This window comes from Chiloscyllium punctatum, chromosome 4 (genome assembly GCF_047496795.1).
Source record: "Chiloscyllium punctatum isolate Juve2018m chromosome 4, sChiPun1.3, whole genome shotgun sequence".
Taxonomy (NCBI): domain Eukaryota; kingdom Metazoa; phylum Chordata; class Chondrichthyes; order Orectolobiformes; family Hemiscylliidae; genus Chiloscyllium; species Chiloscyllium punctatum.
This window is the reverse complement of record NC_092742.1, coordinates 31,688,768-31,707,465: the sequence shown is the minus strand read 5'-3', so window position 1 is coordinate 31,707,465 and position 18,698 is coordinate 31,688,768. Positions and strand designations below refer to the sequence as shown.

General features: G+C 40.7%; 1 protein-coding gene across 1 annotated transcript in view; it reads left to right on the top strand.

Moving 5' to 3' along the window:
- The first annotated feature begins 40 nt into the window (after positions 1-40).
- The window catches only part of ubr7 (ubiquitin protein ligase E3 component n-recognin 7), a 39,093-nt gene continuing 20,435 nt past the window's right edge, over positions 41-18,698 (top strand). Inside the window, exons 1-6 of the mRNA XM_072568312.1 lie at positions 41-194; positions 2,592-2,725; positions 3,530-3,590; positions 5,326-5,421; positions 5,517-5,570; positions 17,665-17,770. Of these exons, the coding sequence (XP_072424413.1) occupies positions 42-194; positions 2,592-2,725; positions 3,530-3,590; positions 5,326-5,421; positions 5,517-5,570; positions 17,665-17,770 (604 nt within the window). The 5' untranslated portion in view covers position 41. The remainder of the gene's footprint in view (positions 195-2,591; positions 2,726-3,529; positions 3,591-5,325; positions 5,422-5,516; positions 5,571-17,664; positions 17,771-18,698) is intronic.

Here is an 18,698-nt window from a genome sequence, read left to right as displayed (position 1 = left end):
TTTAAATCGCCCCCAACCCGGAAGTCTTTGTACATTTCGAGATGGCGGCAAACGAAGGGAATCACAAGCGGCCGCTGGAAGAGGAGGATCCCATCGTCTCCCTCGCCGATGTCCTGGAAGAGGACGAGCAGCTGGAGAACGAAGCCTGCGCCGTCTTAGGCGGCAGCGACTCCGACAAATGCTCCTACTCGGACGTGAGGTTTTATTTTGTATTTTTTGTTTTGGGCGGCGTGCTGGGTTTTCCTCCTCCCCCCCCCCTTTTCCTTAAGCGGGAGTGTGTGTCCTTTGTCTGCGCGCAGCTCCTCGGCATCGCGCCCCCTTCCCCAAATCCCAGCCCGATCCCCCCCCCCGGGGTGAGGGTCGAGGTCCTGAACCGGGGAACCTCGGTTCACAGGTGGACAGGGATGTTCAGAAGAAGTGGGGTTTTATTTTTAAACTGTGTGTACGGATGTGTATGTGCGCTCCCCTTCCCCTTCCCCAAAAACAATCATAAACCCACACCAAGACAGGAGCCACCCAATTCCAGCTGACTGCAGATGTAAAATGAACATCCTTGATGGAAGGAGCAAGTTTATTTTTTAAGCCCGTGGTTTGAGGTTGCAGATTGGTGGATCCCTGTAGATCCAGTAGCAGCCACAAGCCGTGTTAATTACATCTCAATGTCCACCACTACCCCCCCCCCTTCCATCTGGCGCCTTTTTCTTATCATACCTTTTCAACCTTGGTGATTGGCCAGAGCGCAGAGGATTGGTTACAGTTTGGAATGTTGATACTTGTACAGGGGACTGGTGGTAGATGAGGAATGGGACTCTTGGTGGAGTGAAGTGGAGGGGGGTTGGTGGGCACTTGAATTGTAGGACTCTAGGGCAGACTCTGTATTCTGCACCTTCTGGCTTCAGGGACTCCATTCTGTGCTCCATTTGATTTGTGACTTCTTTTTGTATGACCCCACACCATGAATCAGACCTCCCTAAGCAGCAGCCGTCCCAACTGAGCTTATGCTGTCCATTGTACTTGCACTGTCACTGAGATGCTGCTTCATCTATTACCTGGGGAGTATGTCAATAGCTAACGTTAATGCAGTCCCTTTAATGTAGTAAAGTGAAGGTGAGTGCCTCACAAGAATGTTACAAACTCTGAGACCAGCCGCATGTGGAAATTCCATGGCGAAAACTGAATAGGTTGGGCAAAGAGGTCAATTTGAAGTGATGTCAATTTGAAGGAAGAAGGAGATGTAGAGATTTAAGGAGGATGTTTCAGAGCGCAGAACATTGAGGACAATGCTTTCAGCCACCTATGATGGAGTGGTAAGAATCGGGGATGTTCAAGAGGTCAGAGTTAAATGTGTGTAGATGGCCTGGAGGGTTTTGGAATTACGGAGAGGAGCCATGTCGGGGGTGAGGGGGGAAAGAGTCTTGAAAATCAGATTGTGATTTTTAAAATCGAGGCATCACTTGTTTGGGAGTCAGTGTAGTTCATCAAGCTCTGGGTTGGATGCAGGTTAGGTCAGGGTAGCAGATGTGTGAGCTCTAGTTTCAAAGTATGGAATATTAGATTATTAGATTCCCTACAGTGTAGAAACAGGCCCTTCGGCCCAACAAGTCCATACCGACCCTCCAAAGAGCAACCCACCCAGACCCATTCCCCTAACTACGGGCAATTTAGCAAGGCCAGTTCACCTAACGTGCACATCTTTGGACTGTAGGAGGAAACTGGAGCACCCAGAGGAAACCCACGCAGAAACAGGGAGAATGTGCAAACTCCACACAGACAGTTGCCCGACATGGGAATTCAACCCAGGTCCCTGGCACTGTGTGGCAGCAGTGCTAACCACTGTCCTGCCCTGGGGGAAACCAGTCAGGATTTGGAGGGTCATACTTCTCTATTCAAGTTAATAGCAAGATATTTCTGTTGTGTGCTGCAAAAACGTTTCTTGCAGTTGTAGGTAGGAAAGAAAGAAACCTTTGATTTTCTGTTTTGCCCAGCTTTTTCTTTTTAGGTGGTTAACAGTTTCTTTCAGGTTATGCTCTGGCCCTCTGGAGTACTTCAATATTTGTGGGGAAGTCTCTTGCATAAGACCACCTTGAAAGCTATTAGCCTATTGAGTTCTGGTGTAGACAAACCAATTCATTTTTATATCACTCCAGAAGCTCCTGACTTTGAGAGATTTTCCAATCACATGTTCAGAGACGTTAGTACATACTTCTGGAGCAGGTGGGACTTGAACCCTGGCATTCTGGCTCAGAGGTTGGGACACTACTCCTGCACCACAAGAACCCTTAAGCTCTTGACTTTGATACTTAACTTGTGGTTAGTCAATTTAGAACCATCCTGCCCAAAGTCAAAACTGTAATCCCTCCCCACTGTTCCATATTGATCTAGAATGTATTTCAATAGATGGAACAACAGTACTGTATGCTCCAGTTAGATTGTGTGCTTGACAACCCTTGGTTATGACCCCCTCCAAAGTTCATTTAATTTTGCAATTAACCTCTGCTGGATTTGCTTCCGCAGTAGTTGCATTAATGGTCAGAAGTTGTTGCAGCTGCACTTCGGAATCCCTTCCTTTCTAACTGCTGTTTTCCTTGCAGGGCTATGTGAAGAGACAGGCATTGTATGCTTGTAATACTTGTACACCAAAGGGAGGACAGCCTGCTGGCATTTGTCTGGCTTGTAGCTACAAGTGTCATGAAGGCCATGAGCTGTTTGAATTGTATACTAAAAGGTACAGTGTTGCTCACCATCACACTTCAAACTGAGAGTTAAGGCACTAAATTGGACAGTGAAGGGAAATCCAGAAGAATTATATAATGGCATTGACTTGAGAGAGCACAGCCTCCGTTGTGAGGACGTGATGTAGTGGAAGGCTGGTTGAGGCCAGGATGCTGGGATTATTACTCTCAACATGGGAGACATTTTCAAATTGCAATCTGTACCACATACAACTCTGGTAACCTGCCCATGAATTTTACTGACTGTCTTTCCATTTGGGATACTGCAGGTTGGAAACTTAGTGCTATTGTCTCATCAGCAGATAAGTCTGCAGTCAGGATTTGCTGGTATCTGTGACCAAGATAATATAAGCAGAAATTTTTAAATTAAAACTTTATACATTCTCTGTCACCACCACACCCCCCACCCCGAAACTCCTTGTGGTACCAGTGTGCTGCATCCCACTGAGCTGTCCCAAATGACTATGCTCTGGAAGAGTCAAATCAAATAGTGGAACATATAGTTCAAGGTTCACGTAAAATGTGAGATGAAATCTGTTGCAGGTTCTAATGCAAAAATATATGCTTAAACGAGAACTGCAACTTTTTCAGCAGTAGGAAATGATAAGTATTTTAAATATTTTATAAGTGGAACATTAGCTATAATTCAGTAATATTTAATAACTGCTTGATATTAGATTGTCAAAGAAAGTATGTTTTAAAAAAACTTTCAACAGAGCAGTAGTTCAATTATTTTAAAAACTTCTAGTTTTGCAGGGTAATTTCTTATCACTAAAATATGCTGCCTTGTATTCTAGAAACTTCCGTTGTGATTGTGGAAACAGCAAATTTAACAACCTGCAGTGCAAGTTTTTTTCGGTAAGTTTCTCTTGTTGTGGTCATTAATAGTTTTAATTAGAGTTTATTTTCCACGTGTGCTTTAATAATAGTGCTATAGGTGCTGTCTTGATGCAGCAAGATGTAAGCAGTAAGAACCATGAGCGATTCTAGTATTTTAATATGTATGTTGACCATTTCATGGTTAGCTTTCAATGTGAAGTACATGCTATGTGTGCCAATGCGTCAAACTCCACCTATGTGTCCTTTTCCATGCTAATTGTAAGTATTGGTTTTCAATTGCCTCTACCTGCTCCTTCCCATTGCAGTTGCTTTTAGGCCAGCATTCTGCTTTGGAGATATGAACTAAAAACAGAGAATGGTGGACAGACTTAGCTGGTCAAGTAACATCTGTGGAAAGTAAAGCAAAGTTGATGCTTCAACCTGTGTACTTTCATCAAAACAATTTCTCATGTTGTAATTGTCCTTTTAGTGATTGACTACATCACAAAAGGGGATCTAATTATGAAAATCCTATGATCTGTCTGCACCTTTAGAAAGGATCTAACTCCTGAAAGTTAACATTACAATTGCATGCATTAAGTCACTAGCATAGAATAAGAATAATCGATGGAAACAATGATTTTGTTTCCACAGGCATTAGATAGAGGCCAAACTGCAAATGTTGAAAGGTTAAAGGTTGAAACTGTTATCTAATGTAATGTAAATAAAGATCATTTGAAAATTGGTTTAACTTTTTAGTTAACAATGATCAGAGTGGCTCTCCATTCACATGCAGTAATGTTTATAGTATCAAATCTAAATTTAAGCATAAAGAGACCACCATGATTCAGTAAGGGGCGGGGGAGGGGGGTTGTTGGTTAAGGAGGAACCTATTGAAAGTGCTCGGCCTAGAAGTAATCCTTTGGCGTAAACATGTCAATACAAAATTGACAGGCTAGAAAGACTTGCAAGCTTGTCTTTACGGTGACTGGAGTATCATGACAAGATGCTGCTTGTCCATCTCCTCCGTCCACAGCTTTGTGTTCTCTTGAGAGAAGCAAATTGAAGGAGAAAAACCTTTGGGTTGTGGGGGATGGCAGGAGGGAAGAAAGGAAAATTCCTTAAGAATTCCTTAGATGAAGACAGCAGCTACTATGGCACACAGCAAAGGAATTGAGTAAGATGTTCCTTTCTAGATTGGAGGTGCTAGATCTGAGTCCAAGAACTTCTTGCTGATCACTGTGTATTGGGAGAGGGCAATAATGGAAAAAGTAAGGAAACAATAGGATTGATTGAAAGCTAGAAGAATGACAAGGTAGGAGGACCTGAATGATGAAGTGAATTCAGGAAGAAGGTATGAGACAGAGACATCATTCAATGTTGTGGCTTTTTGGCATGTTAATTTCATTTTGGGCTTTTGTTTTTTGCCTCAATCTAGAATATTGCATTTTGAACTGGACTACATGCCAGGGTATACACTGCATTTACAATGTGCTGCCATGGAGAGGGAATTGACGATTCATCAGTCCTTTATTTTTTCTCTGTTCTTTTTCCAGTTGCATAATCTCAAAGCTTTTACTTTGAACTCTTGACTATTTCATGTTCTGTTTGTATCTTCCTTTTATTTAGTATCACAGTGAGCCTGATAACCATCAGAAAATATCATTTGAGATATAAAAAAGTGTTTGACTTTTATGTTAATAGAATGGGAGTTCAGTTTACTGCCTGTGGTTATGTCAGCATCTGATTTTCTGTGGCTTTTTGTTGTAAACAGGAAAAAGAGAAAGCAAACTATGGCAATAAATATAATGATAATTTCTTTGGACTGTACTGTGTCTGCAAGAGGCCTTATCCAGATCCTGAGGATGAGGTAAGATATTCAGATACTGGCCTTAGTAGTGCTGCATAGTTTTGGTAATAAGGCAAGCTCAGTGTCTTATGGAGACTGTGTCCTTATTTCTCTAGACCCCCGATGAAATGATTCAATGTGTCGTGTGTGAAGACTGGTTTCATGGAAGGGTAAGAAAACTGTTCACAAATTATAGACAATGGAAGTCCATTATAACTAATATGGTTCATTATACCTTAAATTAGTCTTTGGCATATAATACATATGGTTCCCAAAGGGGGTGAATCTTCTAACTGGTTTCAAAATTTGAGAAAGTAGTTTTTTATTATTAATATGGTCCTGCAATAATGGCCTTTTTGGATCTCAACATACATATTTATGATGGACTTGCTCTTTTTTAATTTTAAAGTTCCTAATAATCTATTGTTTTGGAAACAATGAGATTTGTAGAACATTGAGATTTGTAGAGCATTGTTCTGGATGTAGGTTTGTTCACTGAGCTGGAAGGTTCAGTTTCAGACGTTTTGTCACCATACGAGGTAACATCTTCAGTGAGCCTCCAAACAAAGAACTGCTGATGATTCCTGCTTTCTATTTATCTGTTTGGGTTTATTTGGGTTGGTGATGTCATTTCCTATGGTGATGTCATTTCCTGTTCTTTTTCTCAGGGAGTGATAAATGGGATCCAACTCAATGTGTGTGTTGATAGAGTTCTGGTTGGAATGCCATGCTTTAGGAATTCTGTTTGGCTTGTCCTAGGATGAATATGTTGTCCCAGTCGAAGTGATGTCCTTCCTTATCTGTATGTAAGGATACTCATGAGAGAGGGTCACGTCGTTTTGTGGCTAGTTGATGGTAATGTATCCTGGTTACTAGTTTTCTGCTTGTTTGTCCAATGTAGTGTTTGTTACAGGTCTTGCATAGTACTTTGTAAATGACATTTTGCTTGTGGTCGTATAGGGTCTTTCAAGTTCATTAGTATAGGCTAATTGAAATAATGTTCTGATGCAACTTCGTCATTTGTGGGTGTTGAGATGATTGCTTCTGTAGTTCGATATTTGGTCCGTATTGTTGTTTTCTTTTAGACGGTGGTTTGAAGTTCCCCATTGGCTCTTCACTCTACAGTGACATCTGAGAATGGCAGTTTGTTGATGTTTTCCTCCTCCTTTTTAGTGAATTCATGGTAGCCCATGCAACAACTGTGACAAACAAGCAGAAAACTAGCCACCAGGATGCATGAACATCAACTAGTTACAAAACGACATGACCCTTTCTCACTCGTATCCTTACATACAGATAAGGAAGGACACCACTTTGACTGGGATAACACATCCATCTGAGGACAAGCCAAATAGAGAGAGACACAAGTATTCCTAGAAGCATGGCAATCCAACCGGTACTCTATCAACACACACATTGAGTTGGACCCCATTTACCATCCTCTGAGAAAAAGAACAGGAAATGACATCCCAATAGGAAATGACATCACCAACCCAAAGAAACCCAAACATATAAATAGAAAGCAGGAATCATCAGCAGTGCTTTGTCCGGAGGCTCACTGAAGATGTTACCTAGTTTGGTGACAAAACATCTGAGAACCTTCCAGCTCAGCGAGCAAACCTACATCCAGGACCTCAACCTGAGCTACAAATCTTCTCAAAACTTGCTTAATAGCTCGTCGCTTTTTGTCCCAAAAGCAATTCTACTGACCTAGTATCATCAGCTTTTAACATTTATCCACGTTTCCTTTTTAAAAGATGTAATAGTTTCTATTCTTTAACCATAACTTGTGACAAAGCACTCCTTATTCCATCAGCTCTTCATGGAGAGAGTAAAATGCTTTCGTGGTTCAAAATATGAACAGTTCAAGTTAGCTTTGAAAATGCATATTCTTAAATGATAGCTATCCAGTTATTGTTAACTGAGCTCAAGGGAGAAAAGCGAAAGCAATCAACCTAAGGGCACAGGTTCAAGGTGAGAGAGAGTAAGTTTTAGGAGAGAAATGCAGGGAAAATGTTTCTGAGGGTGGGGGTGCATGGAACACACTGCCAGTGGAGGTGGTGGTAGCAGGTATGTTAGCAAAGGTCTGCGGCTGAACCCGAGCACTGTGGCTGGAAAAAAAAAGCAATGGAGAAAGTTCAGGGAAAGGAGGCCCTGCTGGCCCAGGAGAGCGAGCCCAGGGGTTTCCTGGTGTCAGACAGCTACCCCCTCCAACTCCAAGCTGCCTCCATTGGGGGTGAAAAAGGTCATCATTGAGGGGGCTATCTATGTTTGTGTGATTGTGGGTGTGTGTAGCAGAGAGTGGAGACTTCTAATTATTGGTGATGTTCACAACGTGTTGCTGAGTCCAGGGTTTTTTTTTTTTTTGGAGATGTTTGTGGGAGGGGGAGGTACTTTCAGGTCGCTGTGGAGCTGCCTCTCCCTAAATGCTAAGATTCTGGGGGGCACTGGCTCCCCTGACATCTCATTGGATGCCATTTGCATCCCTGCGATTCACATCGTAGAGTTAAAGGGAGTGGGGAGGTAACTGTTTAAGGTGGAATGGGGGATGCAACTGGTTGCTGATGTGTCGTCTTCTGCATCCCCAGTCCTCCCCCAAAACACATACGCACAGATCTGTGAATAATTTCTGCAGCATGTAGGCTGCAATGGGAGTGCAAACTGAGTAATAAGTATTAGTCCCGTTTCTGCATTTTTCACTGGGTGAGTTCTGTCAAAATGGGTGTAGTTTTTATGGAATCTCTTTCCTCTTATTTCTTTTTTCAATTTTGTCACAGTCCAAAAATATGATTTCTGTTCTTATCTACTTTTTGACACTGCAGGACATATGCATTACTTACACACACCCATGTACATACTATTTCCTTCTTGGGCACAGGGCAGGTATTCAAGTTAATGGAATGACTAGAAAATAGATAGGATAAATAGATAAGGTCTTTTTCCCTGAGGTGGGGGAGACCAGAACTAGAAGGCATACTTGGTTTAGGATGAAAAGGGAAAGATATGGTGACTTTTTCACACTGAGAGGGTGATGCGTATATGGAATGAGCTGCCAGAGGAAGTGGTGGAGGCTGGTACAATTACAGCATTTAAAAGGCATCTGGATGGGTATATGAATAGGAAAGGTTTAGAGAGATATGGGCCAAGTGCTGGCAAATGGGACTAGATTGGGTTGGGATATCTGATTGAGTTGGACTGAAGGGTCTGTTTCCGCGCTGTATATCCCTATTATTGGTTAATTTTGAAATTAGGGAATACGCTAATGTTCAGATGAATTTATTTTGCTGCTTAGAGACTTGGAGTTTGTTCAAATTTATAGGCTATAAACAGCCTGGATATTATTAATGACACTATTTGTTAGTATTTAGTGACCTTACATGAGCTTTAGCAATTGATTATGTATAAATCTAGTAATTTCTGAAAAGTAGCCTGCTGGTGGTAGAATATTGATATTAGGGCAGTGTTGGTCCTAAGATATTATCTTGTGGTACTTAGGGGTATTAGTACAGTTTATTCTTTGTAAAATAATTGGATTCCCTCTTTTTCACTTTACAGTAGATATTGACTTCTAATATGAAAAACCTCCCTATCAAACAATTAGAATTGTATAACGGAAGATTTGAGCAGTGCTGATTTGTGGTATAGCAGTCTAGTCATTTAACTTATATTAGCTGGAGACAGCTTGAATTAATGGGTCTCTTTGAGGATGGATAGACTTAATCAGTAAAGTGCCATATGGATCTGTCCATGGGACTCGATTATTTACTATTACTGACTTGGAGGAAGGGTCTGACTAAAAATAGGTGGGAGGGCATGTTATGTGGACAAAAGGAATTGCAAGGAGATATTGATAAGTGAATGGTCAAAAAAACTGGGTGGTTGGAGCTTGTACTTTTTGTAGGAAGGATCGAAAGTCAGATTATTATTTAGAGAGTGAGATACTCCAAAGATGTACAGCACAGAACAGAAGGATCTATGTGTTCTTGTGCATGAAACATGAAGGTTAGCATGCTGCTACAGCAAGTAGTGAAATGGCAAATGGAAATTTTTGTTCTGGTTTTGGGAAGGTTGGACTATAGGAGAAGGTGAGGACTGCAGATGTTGGAAATTACAGTTGTGTGGTGCTGGTAAAGCACAGCAGGTCAGTCAGCATCTGACGAGCAGGAGAATTAACATTTCGGGCAGAAGCCCTTCTTCAGGAATAGCAGGAGAATCGCTGATTCGGGCAAAAGCCCTTTATCGGGAATTGGAGTTGAAGTTGGAGGTTGGAGTTTAACAATAATTGGAGTCTTGTTCCAACTGTAAAGTATGTTACTGAGGCCACACCTGGAATATTACGTATTGTTTTGGTTTCTGTATTTCAGAAAGGATGGAATTGGAATGCCAGTATACTGGTGTTGGAATCAGTTCAGAGAGATTCATTAGGCTAAATCCTGGGGTGAAGGGATTGACTCCAGAATGGCTAAACACTAGTCTTTATTGATTAGAGCTCAGAAGAATGAGGGGTGATTTCGGTTCATACATTTCAAGATTTTTCACTGTAGATGTTGAAAAGATGTTTCTGTTAGTAGGAGAGTCTTGAACTGGGGATGTAGTTGCAGAATAAGGGGCCACTCATTCAACTCCTACTCCAGTTTCTTCTGTTCCTTTGGTTGAAATGTTTACGCTGTCACTTGGCTCTCTTGGTATAACTGCTCCATAACCTTTTTATTTCTTTTTACCTCAACATCTTGTGTTTAATGTACTGGACTATTAGTCCACTCTCTTCCTTTTTTGTTTAGTTTTAAAACTATTATTTATATCAATTTCTTCACACTGACCACCACACCCATTTCCTTTTCGGTTTTGAAAGACCTTCTGATTGCTTTTTTAAAATCCTATTTTTCTCTGGGATAGCACAGTTCTGGTGGAGGTTCTTTGTTGCACATTTTCCTATGTCTACCGCTGTCCCATGAAATTGAATTTGTCTTTCTTGTAGCACTCCCTCAGTCACATGTTCCCCTTCTTCATGTACTTAACACTGCGCTAGTTTGCGTTCGACTCCAGTAATAATTCGGATGTAGGTCAATTCAAGTTCAGTTCTCTTCTTTTAAATTTAGCTTTTGTGTGTCTGGTGCCCTCTAACTGGACTTCTTTAGCCTTGTCATATGGTGTTGGTCCCAATATAGAGATCCTCTCTCTGATATGCTGGTTTTAAGCAATTAGAGATGCCACTCACCCTGGGATAGGCAATGTATCATGTGGGACTGCCAATCCTGCTGACAAAGGATGTGGTGCATCCTCAATATATTTACTCCTTACATTTTTCCCTCCTCTCTCTTTCTTTCAGCTAGATCATGGCACTTTGGAGCAAGAGGCTATCTGACCTGACTGTCCTTGTCCTCTAGAGTACTTTCTGCGGTCCTAGTTTTCCAGCTCACCTTGGGTTCCCTGTGCTGTGTACATGATCAGTCACGTTATCCTTGTCTCATTCTAAGATGAGACCAAACCCTGGAGCAAACTGTCCAGATGCTGCTCTGCTTGCCTTTCTATGACGGTATATCTTTAACTCGCACTCTTAGCTCAATGGCTATAAATACTAGAGATTCGAGACCAATCTGCGTGTGGATTTGTTCAGGATAGTCCCAGCAATCACAAACTCTTAATATTCTGCAATCAGACACTCTGCCCTGTCTTAGTCTTGATTATTTATGTTTTTCTTAGTTTCCGATTTCAGTTTTCCTTTTCTTACCCTCACTGGCCTTTAGCATTAAATCAGTAAATAATAATGTATTGATTGAAAATTAAATGAGCCACAAGAATAGGAGGCAAAAAGCAGCATTCTCACTCACCAGAAGGTCCGAGTTCAGGATGCCACCATTGTACCATGACCCAATATAAGTTGCAAATACTGTTTCCTGATTATGTTGTAATCATCCAGTTTGCATATGTTGTTATAATGCCCTTGGTGAAGGTAGGACTTAAAACTAGGCCTCCTGGCTCAGAGGTAAGGACACTACTGCAAGACCTGATGCAAGTTGCAAACACACTGTTCCTTGCTGACAGTAATTGGCTTCTATTTGGAGAATCGTTACTGTTTATTGGCGGTTTGAAACCAGCAGGTAGTTTCCATTTACCCACTTCATTAATTTTTACCAATTTTTAAAATTCTGCATTGAAGTTAAAATGATCAGAATTTCCACTTTCACCAAAATCCCAATTTTTCACATTTTGTTTATAATGCACTCCACTTGCATCCACACTTCGCAGCCAGTAAGTGCTTTTTGAAGTTTAATGATTTGTAAGAAATACTACAATGAATTTGCAAGTAAGTATCCACAAATGGCGATGTGATAATGACGACATTCTCTGTTTTGCTTGGTGATTTTGATTGAGATAAATGTGTGCAGGACTCTAGGTTTAATTCCCTGTCCTCATGGTGTGGTGCTGTAGAATATTCTGAGACAGGCCCCTGACTTAATGTCTTAACCAAAAGATGATACTTCAGTACTACATTGGAGTGGTAGTTTCGACTTTTTTTTGACTCTGGTGTGAAATTTGATCCCTTGACCTCCCAACTCTGAAGGAGTGTTACCATGGCTGATAATAAACTGCCTTATTGAAGCCTAGACACAGTCTAACAATACAGTGGCAGTGGGCGGCTAAACATTTGGGTATCAGCAGCAGGCATGTAGAAGCTTACTCCAAGATCATGTCAGGACAGGGGAGGTAAATGAGGGACAGACTCTTTTGTGACTTTGGATGTAATGAAGTGGTGGAAAGGAATATTATTACTAAACGTGGCCTGGCTGTGTTGGAGTATGTAAGGATGGAATTAGGGAAGGACAACAGAGTAATGTGGGTAAAACAATGACGGTAGATGCTGGAAACCAGATTCTCGATTAGTGGTGCTGGAAAAGCACAGGAGTTCAGGCAGCATCCGAGGAGCTTTTGCCCGAAACGTCGATTTTACTGCTCCTCTGATGCTGCCTGAGCTGCTGTGCTTTTCCAGCACCACTAATCCAGAACACAGTAAGGTGGTCCAATTACTCAAAAGGATGAGAAGAAAATGCATCTTTTTTTTTCAGGCAATGTTAACACATTGCTGTTAGTCTGTGAGACGTGGCAAAATCAAGATAAACAGCATGGATCTATTTGTTCCTCAGACACACGCTCATCAGTATTAAGTAGGGTGAGAGGAACATCATGCCCAGCATAAACATCAGGACAAAGATCCATTTGTGCTGTAAATTCTGTAACTGTTTTATGTTAGGTCACACTCTTTATAGATATTTTATTGTGCCACACTGCACATTTTGTGTTGAGCTTAACTGCATTAAAGTCAGTTGAACTAATTGGACTGCTTAAATCTGTGGGCTCAATCTGTCCTTTTGGAACTTGACTTGTTTTGTAAGACTTAACTTTCTAACATTTTACCTTTTTGGAAAGCTTTAATAGTGCTTTAAAACCGCTTGATTAACAAGGTGGTTTTATTGGCAGTTGGATCAGTAATAGCCATTGGCTGTGTATGAAAACAATGAATATGAGTAGAGAAGTTTATGGGTGGAAGGCCATTCTTTTTCATTGAAGAATCATTAAATATTTAGTAAAACTTTTTGATTTTTATTCAAGCAAAACTGGCTACGTAGGCAAATGGATTAATTTACTCAAACTCCAATAAATCAAAGTTATTTTTTGGCCATCAATGCAAACCTGTTTACAGTTTTGTATTCGGAAATAGTGGTCAGGATAATGTGGGCGGCTTAAACGGATAATGATGTCATTTTCAATAAAAATTGGGAATTGGCAGGCATTTTGATAATTATGTTGCATCAATTTTACACTAAAGAGGTCACACTGCCAAAACATTGGATCAAGGGCAAGAGCTCAGCACAATTAACATCAGCAACAGAACAATAATCAAATTGGGACATGAAAAGAGCTCAAATTTCCCAAGATCAGATGGTTTCGATGCTAAGATTTCAAAGAATTAGATGAGAGCATTGCAGATGCTGAAACTGTAATTTTCAAAAGTATCATTGATTCTGGAATTGTTTTTTTTACATTCCGTATTTCAGATAAATTGCAGACTGAAACCAGACATTTATACATTAACTGGCCTAACATCTGTTGAAAGTTACTGAACAGTAATTAAAAATAGATTTGCTGAACACTGAAAGCTTGCAGCTAGTCAGAGGGAGAGAGCCAGTATGAATTTGCCTGACTAACTGAACTTCTAAAGATGTGACTAAAGTAGTGGACTAGGGTGTTGTCTCTGCATGTTAATTTAAAATGTACTTTTTTAAAGGCATTTCAAAGAACAGAAACCAACATATCCCTTTCTAAAAGATGAAAGACTTGATCTAAAATTGTTTAATGTATCATCACCTCTTCATGACACTGTTCATTTGACTATAAATTCTGTGCCTTATGATCTTATTCTCCACAACCACCTGAGGAAGGAGCAGTGCTTTGAAAGCTAGTGTTTCCAAATAAAGTTGAAGGCAAATTAATAATTTGGTTAGAAAATAGGATAAGTGTCAGGGGATTGAGTTCTGGATAATAGATATTCCAATTTGCAAAGAGATACGAATAGTTATGTGAATGCGGAAAGCTGTGAGAAATAGTGTTCAGTACAGGCAAATGTGAAGTCAGCCATTTTGCACCCAAAAAGGACAAAATTAGGTTTTTTTTTAAATGATGGAAAGCTAGAAATAAAGGAGTTTTAGAGACCTGTAGATGAATCATTTAAATATGCCATGAACCGAACAATTAGAGTATTGAAGTGGTTCATAAGAATATAATTGTGAGAGAGTGAGTACTGTCAGCAGTTCCACATATCAGAACTTTGGGTAGAATATATTGGTTTTGGAGAGAATGCAATATTGATTTACAAGATTTGGATTACAGGATTTGGAGGTGCCGGTGTTGGACTGAGGTGGACAAAGTTTTAAAAATCACACAACACCAGATTGTAGTCCAACAGGTTTATTTAGAAACACTAGCTTTCAAAGCACTGCTCCTTCCTCCAGGTGGTTGTGGAAAATAAGATCATGAGGCACAGAATTTACAGCCAAATGAATACCGTGTCATAGAGATGTGCTGATACATTAAACAACTTTAGATCAAGTCTTTCATCTTTTAGAATGGGATGTGTTGGTTTCTGTTCTTTGATCTGTAGATCCCAGAACTTCTTTTAACTTGCATTCTCAAGAAAGGTCTAGCTTTTCAAACAATAGATACCATCTCCACTCTGACAATGCATTAAGTTGTGAGGTCTGTGTTCCAGTGTTGAGTTAGACTGGTTCTATGTCTAAAGTGAGATTTAGAGTTTTACATGGATTCATGCAGTTTTTGAGCGAAATAAAATGTAATTCTGCAAAACCAAATTCACCCCATAAACTTATGTGCGTGTGTCGAAGAGACAGGGTGAGTGTGTGCGAGTATATGTAGGCTTGGTTAAATGAGAGTCTGATGGGGTATACGCATATGTGGGAGTGTGTGTGTGTGTGTGTGTGTGTGTGTGTGTGTGTGTGTGTGTGGTGCAATGGAGTCACCTGTAGCACGACACGAACCCAGGGCATAGTTGAGACCATTCCCATGGTTACCAAACTTTGCTGTCAGCTTCTGCTCGGCCACTTTGCATTGTTGCTTATCCCGAAGTCCACCTTGGAGGATGATCACCTAAAGGTCTGAGACCAAATGGCCTGGACTGCTGAAGTGTTCCCCGACTGGAAGGAACAGTCCTGCCTGGTGATTGTTGTGTGGTGTCCATTCACCCGTTGTCATAGTGTCTGGTCTCGCCAATGTACCATGCCTCAGGGTGTCCTTGCCTGCAATGTATAAGATAGACAAAATAGGCCGAGTCGCATGAGTCCCTGCCCCGTACATGGTGGGTGGTGTTCCCATGCGTAATGATGGTATCCGTGTCGACAATCTGACACGTCTTGCAGCATCAGCCGTGACAGGGTTGTCCAGTGTTGTGGTTGATGTTGTCCTGAAGGATGGGCAGTTTGCTGCGAACAACGATCTGTTTAAGGTTTGGTTGTTCAAAAACAAGAAGTGGAGGCATGGGGGAAGGTCTTGGCGACGTGCTCGGACTCAAGTACTGGACAAGGAAGGGTACTGTGTCTGTCCACTCAGGAGGTCATTATGGCTTCTTGCTGTGGCATGTCGGAACTGTCAGTCGATTAGTTGGGCATCATACCTGTTCTTTTGAGGGCATCCTTGAGCCATCAAGTGCCAGTCACGTTCCTCCTCATCTAAACAGATCCTGTGAATGTGTAGGGCTTGTCCGTAAGGGATGGCTGTTTTAATGTGTTTTGGGTGGAAGTTAGAGAAGTGTAACATTGTGAGGTTATCTGTGGGCTTGCAGTAGGGTGAGGTGCCCATCCTTGATAGAGATGCGTGTGTCCAAGAATGAGACAGATACTAAAGAGTAGTCCATGTTAAGTCTGATGCTGGGATGAAATCCGTTGATATCATTGTGTAGTTATTTCAGTGACTTCTCGCCGTATTGAAAATGTCGTCAGTATACCTGGTGGATAGTGTTGGTTGGAGGTCCTGTGCAGAAAAGAAGTCTTGTTCGAACTTGTGCATGAAAATGTTGGCACATTGGGTTGCAAGTTTGGTCCCCATGGCCATTCCATGGGTCATGATGAAGAACTGGTGGTCAAAGGTGAAAACATTGTGGTCAAGGATGAAGCAGATGAATTGTAGGATGGTGCTTGGAGATTGGCAGTTGTTGTTGAGTACTGAAGCTGTTGCCAAAATGCCGTCATTGTAGAGGGTGCTGGTGTAGAGTGCTGACACGTCCATTGTCACGAAGAATGTTCGCGGTTCGACTGGTCCGTGAGTGCTGAGTTTCTATAAGAAATCTGTAGTGTCGTGGTGTTATGTGATTTTTTTTTTAACTTGGTACTACAGGGTTTAAATTACAATGAGATTACACAAACTAGGGTTGCATAATCTGAATTTGGAAAGATAATGCATCATTTGATTCAAGTTTTCAGGATATTAAAGGAAATCAGAAGGGGTTGACAAAGAGAACTATCTATTTGTGCTAGGTGGGAGATAGCATTTAGAAAACATAGTCTAAAGAACTTTTTAGGAGTGAAGTTGGGGAAGACTTCTAACACTGGATGAGATTTGGAATTTTTTTTTCTGCAAATGGTAATCGACGCGAGAGTAATCATTAGTTTTAAATCTGAGATTTTTGTTGAGCAATATGTGGTAAAGGCGGGTATACATGTTCAGGTTTTAGATGCGCCATGATCTCTCTGAAAATTGGAACAATCTTTGATGCCATGCTCTTGTTTCTGTTGTAAATTATGGTAGTGGGAGAATGGGACCCAGGTAATCCTTTTTAAAGTTCATCCTTTGTCCTGAATTGATGCTTAAATGAGTCTAATTAGTTTTGTTTAAGTTGTCATGTCCCCTTGGGTTTTTACAGCTGGGCCATTCTTAATTTAAACTATTTTATATCACCCTATAATCATTTCCAGGTTGAAGCAGCTCGATACTTTTTGGAGCAGTGTTTCAGAATTGAGATCTCTGCACTTTAGAAGTGAAGATTATGGTTAGAACATTCTGAAGGCCCTAAACCTGCTGTTTGAATCTCTTATCCTGTCTAGTGGACACACAAATCTGCAACTAGTGAAAATGCCTCATTTCCCATTTTATTTTCTCCTTGTTGAAAGTGTAGTGTAGCAGGTGCTTTGTGCAACTGAGCTGTCATTCTCATAATTAACTAGAGGTTCATTTGGGACCCACTGTACACAAGGAGCCCTCCTTTTTGTGCTTAAAATCTTTCAATGCACAACTTAGTTAACTTACCATGGCAACCCTTTCATTACTACACATCCAGTTCTCTTTTTGTTTTGAAACTTTAAAACTCCATTCTTGAAGGTTACTATTGAATTTGCTTCAAACAACATTTTAAGCAGTGGTCTGTTTATCACTGATCATATTCTATATATAATCAGGTGTATGAATCCTGCAACGGTTTTAATTTTGAAGCTGCTGTTTACCACAAAGAGTTTTGTTTCCCATCAGTACTCACGACTGGCATTGGCACATGCATCAGGATCTCCGGTATTAAGACAGACAGATTGAAATGGCTTTCCGACATCGGTTACCAAAGCATGTTCATAGCAGCTTCTCTCAATTATTTTGTTAAAGTGTGTGTCATAATAAGACTGAGTTCACCTTCTATTCTTGCCATGATCACAGTTTTAAATGATGAAATGCTAATCAACTTGTGACTGTTGATTGATTGATTTTTAGCATCTTGGTGCCTCTCTGCCAGATAATGAGGAGTATCAGGAAATGGTCTGTCGGAGCTGCATGAAGAGATGTTCATTTCTTTGGGCCTATGCAACGCATGTGGCAGGTAGGAAGTATCTTGGTTCAGCTTCAGTTCAGGATATTATCTGTTTTGAGCCCTGCTAAGTTTAGTAAAATCGCTAGTTATCAGCAGCTGGTTAAACGTAGCAGTCAACCCTGTCACTGTCCAGTGATGTTAAGACCGTATAACCACTGTCAGTCCCAGCACTGCTATGTAAAGTTAACTGCTTTTAAAATGAACAAAGGAGCCATATTTTTTACCTTGTCTAGTGTTTTTGGTCTTCTTTCACTGAACCTGGTAAAATATGTTAGGGTTCAGTGTAACTCTGACACTAAAATAAACACAATTCCAGAGAACTCAGCAGATCCATGGAGAGAGAAACAGTTTAAAAGTTTCAACGCAAGGATCTTTCTTCAAAACCAAGCTCCTCTGAATAGATGAGTCCAAGAGAGTCTCAGCTGCCTAACCCTCAAGGACAAGTAGATGAGCTAATGTCCAAATGCCTGACTGTCTAAAGTGCCCATCAGCCAGACTAACTTGTTGCATGAACTGCTCATCTTCTTCTGTGAGGTTGGTGGCTAACCAGGCAAAATCTGTAATTTATTGTATAAATTTGACTGCGACCCATCATAGCAGTAAACATTTACCACCTTCGCGATTAACAAAAAAACCTTTCCTTTCCGTACCAAGAGATTGATGAGAGGAAAGCCGCCATAACTCTAAGCAAATGTTGTTTTAGATTGGCTTCAGTCCATTGAAAGCCAAACTAATATTGCATATAGCCTGCTGGAGATTATCCCCTCTTAAGAAGATTGCTTAGCTTTGACTGATTTCAATTTTAAAGTTTATTTTTAATCCTTGTTTTTGTGATTTAATCCTGTATTAAAAAAGCTCCAGATGTTTTCATTGAGGAATGACAAAACACCAAACTGAGTTCTGAAGAAGAGTTGTAATAGAATTGAAATGTGAACTC